The sequence below is a fragment of the Sarcophilus harrisii genome, chromosome 2, assembly GCF_902635505.1.
Source record: "Sarcophilus harrisii chromosome 2, mSarHar1.11, whole genome shotgun sequence".
NCBI lineage: Eukaryota > Metazoa > Chordata > Mammalia > Dasyuromorphia > Dasyuridae > Sarcophilus > Sarcophilus harrisii.
The window spans coordinates 128,369,000-128,373,755 of NC_045427.1; the positions used below are offsets into that span (position 1 = coordinate 128,369,000).

Below are 4,756 nucleotides of genomic sequence, written 5' to 3' on the forward strand. Positions count from 1 at the left end.
GAACTAGCGGAGCTCTAAGGAGAAACGTGGTTCACTTTTAACTGATTGGCTAATCACACCAGCGGTGACTTTTGATTGGCTGTCTGTACTGATTTGGCCACGACTACTAAACTTTGGGGACTAGCCAGTCCCTGAAGATTACCCCTAGTTAGTTAAGGCTCTCTTTTCTCTTGAGGGTACCCAGTTTGCTGATTATACCCGAGTCTGTGGCTGCGATGAGCGAGTCTTTGCTACCGCGCTTTTCTCCTAAGGCTCAGGTGAGAAGTCCGCATTTGTTTCCCTGCGAGAAGTCTCACCTCCAGCCTCTGTTGCCTTGTTCTTCCAGCTTTCCTTAGGCCCAAGCGACTGGGAGGGAAAGGCTGATTGTCAAGTTGAAGACTTCTCCCCGTGTCACCACTAATTTATTTTTTATCCCACTTCAATCTTTTGCAGGATTCTGAAGCCCCTGGATCTTTCCCCCTCTAGGGATGCCTGCGATGGATGTCCCCAGCTGCCTCTCTCCGAGCCACAATTCTCTCCACGCGTCCCTGAGCCCCCACAGAGCCGAGCCGCTGCTTCAGGGGCCTTTCCGCTCCTGCTTGGTCCGCCAGTCCCAGCGCCAGTCCCCGAAGAAACGAGTGGTATTCGCTGACATGAAGGGGCTGCCCCTGATCACCGTGCACAATTTTTCTTGTGATATACAACATAGCGAGAAACTGCCATCCTCGAGCAGTGTGCAGCAACTGATGCCAGCTGGCCCCACCGAAGTATCTAGCTATACCCTTGGTTTCTCTCAACCCTTCCTTGACTATGATCGTTTCAACAGGTGTCTGGAAACCCAGAAGGTGTGCCTAGAACGGTGTGACATTCGGGGACTCTTCTTGCAAGGAACAGTTCAGGTGCACAACGTGGGATATGAGAAGATTGTGGTAATACGCATCACTTTCAATGCCTGGACCTCTTTCTTTGATTTGCCCTGTGTTTATATGTGTCATTTTTTCCCAGGTGACACGGACATCTTTTCTTTTCAGGTGGAACTGCCCAGTGGTCCCCCAGGCCCAGATGGCACCATCCAGTTCTGTTTCTACTTTCAGTGTGCTCAGCAGATTTACTGGGACAATAACCAGGGTTATAATTACTCCCTGAAGCCCTCTGACTGCTTTCCTATGAACTTTGTTAGTGAGCAAATTTCTTTGTCTCCCCTTTGAGCCTCCACACATGGGCCATCTATTTACTTTGCACACACACCTGGAGGTTTTCCTTGTACTAGCAGGGCTTGTACCTGTTTGGATTAAGAAGGAATGTTTTCTTTCCAATGGTTTCAATCTTTTCTGTTGCTACAGTAAGACCAATAAAATACCTGTACAAACTTACTAATGGCATAGAATTCAAATGCTTTTCATCCTCCTCACAAAGCTGGAATCACTTTTCTGGCTTTTGTGTGAGAGTATGAGTGTTTCAAGGTGGGAAGCCTCCCTTAGGAAAACACTGGCAGTTCTCTTGCAGAATTTTAGGGTTCCTGTGTATATGAATTTTAGGTAATGTTTAAATTTTCAAAAATTTATTTAATTAGTTTTGTAACAGAGGCAGCTAGGTGGCTCAGTGGATAAGAGCATGGGGCCTGGAGTCAGAAGTGCCGAATTAAAATGTGACCTGAGACAGCATATTAGCTATGTGACTATTGGTAAATCACTTCACCTATTTGCCTTTTATTCATGGAAAAGAAAATGACAAACCACTCTAGTTTCTTTGCTGAGAGAAATGACTATTAACCAATTACTGGAGATTCAGGGTTTTCTCCTTATTGCTTCATTTGCTACTAGGTCAAGCCAGAATCTGAAGGACATTGCCCATAAAGAGTTTAAATTAATGGGCTTCCCATTTGGTGTGGTCTGAATAAGACTGAGGAGAAAGTGGGAAGCCCATTAAGTTTTTTTTTTTTTTTTTTTTTTTTTAATAGCCTTTTATTTACAGGATATATACATGGGTAACTTTACAGCATTAACAATTGCCAAACCTCTTGTTCCAATTTTTCACCTCTTACCCCCCACCCCCACCCCCTCCCCTAGATGGCAGGATGACCAGTAGATGTTAAATATATTAAAATATAACTTAGATACACAATAAGTATACATGACCAAAACATTATTTTGCTGTACAAAAAGAATCAGACTCTGAATTATTGTACAATTAGCTTGTGAAGGAAATCAAAAATGCAGGTGTGCATAAATATAGGGATTGGGAATTCAATGTAATGGTTTTTAGTCATCTCCCAGAGTTCTTTTTCTGGGTATAGCTAGTTCAGTTCATTACTGCTCCATTAGAAATGATTTGGTTGATCTCGTTGCTGAGGATGGCCTGATCCATCAGAACTGGTCATCATCTAGTATTGTTGTTGAAGTATATAATGATCTCCTGGTCCTGCTCATTTCACTCAGCATCAGTTCGTGTAAGTCTCTCCAGGCCTTTCTGAAATCATCCTGTTGGTCATTTCTTACAGAACAGTAATATTCCATAATTTTCATATACCACAATTTATTCAGCCATTCTCCAACTGATGGACATCCATTCAGTTTCCAGTTTCTAGCCACTACAAAAAGGGCTGCCACAAACATTCGTGCACATACAGGTCCCTTTCCCTTCTTTATAATCTCTTTGGGATATAATCCCAGTAGTAACACTGCTGGATCAAAGGGTATGCACAGTTTGATAACTTTTTGAGCATAGTTCCAAACTACTCTCCAAAATGGTTGGATTCGTTCACAACTCCACCAACAATGCATCAATGTCCCAGTTTTCCCGCATCCCCTCCAACAATCATCATTATTTTTTCCTGTCATCTTAGCCAATCTGACAGGTGTGTAGTGGTATCTTAGAGTTGTCTTAATTTGCATTTCTCTGATTAATAATGACTTGGAGCATCTTTTCATATGACTAGAAATAGTTTCAATTTCTTCATCTGAGAATTGTCTGTTCATATCCTTTGACCATTTTTCAATTGGAGAATGGCTTGATTTTTTATAAATTAGAGTTAATTCTCTATATATTTTGGAAATGAGGCCTTTATCAGAACCTTTGACTGTAAAAATATTTTCCCAGTTTATTGCTTCCCTTCTAATCTTGTCTGCATTAGTTTTGTTTGTACAAAAACTTTTCAGTTTGGTATAATCGAAATTTTCTATTTTGTGATCAGTAATGATCTCTAGTTCTGCTTTGGTCATAAAGACCTTCCCCTTCCACAGGTCTGAGAGGTAAACTATCCTGTGTTCCTCTAATTTATTAATAATTTCATTCTTTATGCCTAGGTCATGAACCCATTTTGACCTTATCTTGGTGTACGGCGTTAAGTATGGATCAATGCCTAGTTTCTGCCATATTAGTTTCCAATTTTCCCAGCAATTTTTATCAAATAGTAAGTTCTTATCCCAAAAGCTGGGATCTTTGGGTTTGTCAAAGACTAGGTTGCTATATTTGTTGACTGTTTTATCCCTTGAACCTAATCTATTCCACTAATCAACTAATCTATTCCTTAGCCAATACCAAATAGTTTTGGTAACTGCTGCTCTATAATATAATTTTAGATCTGGTACAGCTAAGCCACCATCATTTGATTTTTTTTTTCATTAATTCCCTTGAAATTCTTGACCTTTTGTTTTTCCATATGAACTTTGTTGTTATTTTTTCTAGGTCATTAAAATAGTTTTTTGGGAGTCTGATTGGTATAGTGCTAAATAAATAGATTAGTTTAGGTAATATTGTCATCTTTATTATATTTGCTCGCCCTATCCAAGAGCATTTAATATTTTTCCAATTGGTTAGATCAGGAAGCCCATTAAGTTGTACTCAGGTGTGGAGAATAAGAGTAGCAATGGTGGTGGTGAGTAGACCCTTTGTCTAGACTGACCAAGGTTGGTGTGATCTAGTAGTGAGACATAATGCCACAGTTCAGGTATACACACTCTTCCAAAGGCATGAGTGTCAAAGAGCAGCTAAGATGTACCTTTGGTTCATGAGAGATGGCCAAATTATCAACCCTTTTAGTAATTCCCTAGAAACTGAATTTCAAAATTTCCTAAATCACATAGTAAAGAAAAACTTCAATGTCATGAAGTGGTGCATAATCAGGAAAAGTTGGACATATCTGAAGAACATACTCTATTAAAAATGCCTATGGGGAAAAGAGTGCTTTCTGGTATTCATACTAATGATAGGAAAGGCAGATAATGTAAGCATTCCAAGTGTCCTTCTATTTCTTGTGCCATTACTTTTATGGTAATTTGAGATATTTTTCTTGTCCTTAACTATTCTACCTAAAAGAGGATTTATTTATTTTATTTACTTAAATTCAGCTTTTTGTGAAAGGATAATTTAAATCTGACTCTTACCTTCATATCTCAACTTTCTGTCTTTCCATGAAAATATTATTTAAAACGAAAAATACATATTTATCCTTTAAAGAAATAATTTATTCAAGAGCAGCAATTCATGTAATATGTCAATGTACTTGGTTCCACTATAATTCTTGTAAAAAATTTTGACTAGTGAACTCATGATGTAAGAGCTGTAATAAAAGTTACTTTCTCATACCTTGTCTGATTACTTAAGCTTGTTCTATGGTTGCTTGACATTAAATGCTTTATGAATTCAGTTATTTGCAGTTCTTGGGAGTGAAATATAGTAATGATCAACAAGCTGCAAGGGTTTTATTTCTCTGACTAAAACCAATAGGTTTGCTTTCAATGAAGTTGCAACAAAAGCAACTTGACCCTATCAGTTT

At 38.9% G+C, this 4,756-nt stretch overlaps 1 protein-coding gene across 1 annotated transcript; it reads left to right on the top strand.

The window, feature by feature from the left end:
• The first annotated feature begins 476 nt into the window (after positions 1 to 476).
• Positions 477 to 1,331, top strand: LOC100927896 (protein phosphatase 1 regulatory subunit 3C-like). Its single transcript, XM_003758028.2, has one exon. The coding sequence runs from the start codon at positions 477 to 479 to the stop codon at positions 1,185 to 1,187; it is 711 nt and encodes a 236-aa protein (XP_003758076.1). The 3' UTR covers positions 1,188 to 1,331.
• The last annotated feature ends 3,425 nt before the right edge of the window (positions 1,332 to 4,756 follow it).

Bases quoted from the DNA above. Each gene is read 5' to 3' on its own strand.
- LOC100927896 (XM_003758028.2), top strand. From the start codon at position 477: ATGGATGTCCCCAGCTGCCTCTCTCCGAGCCACAATTCTCTCCACGCG.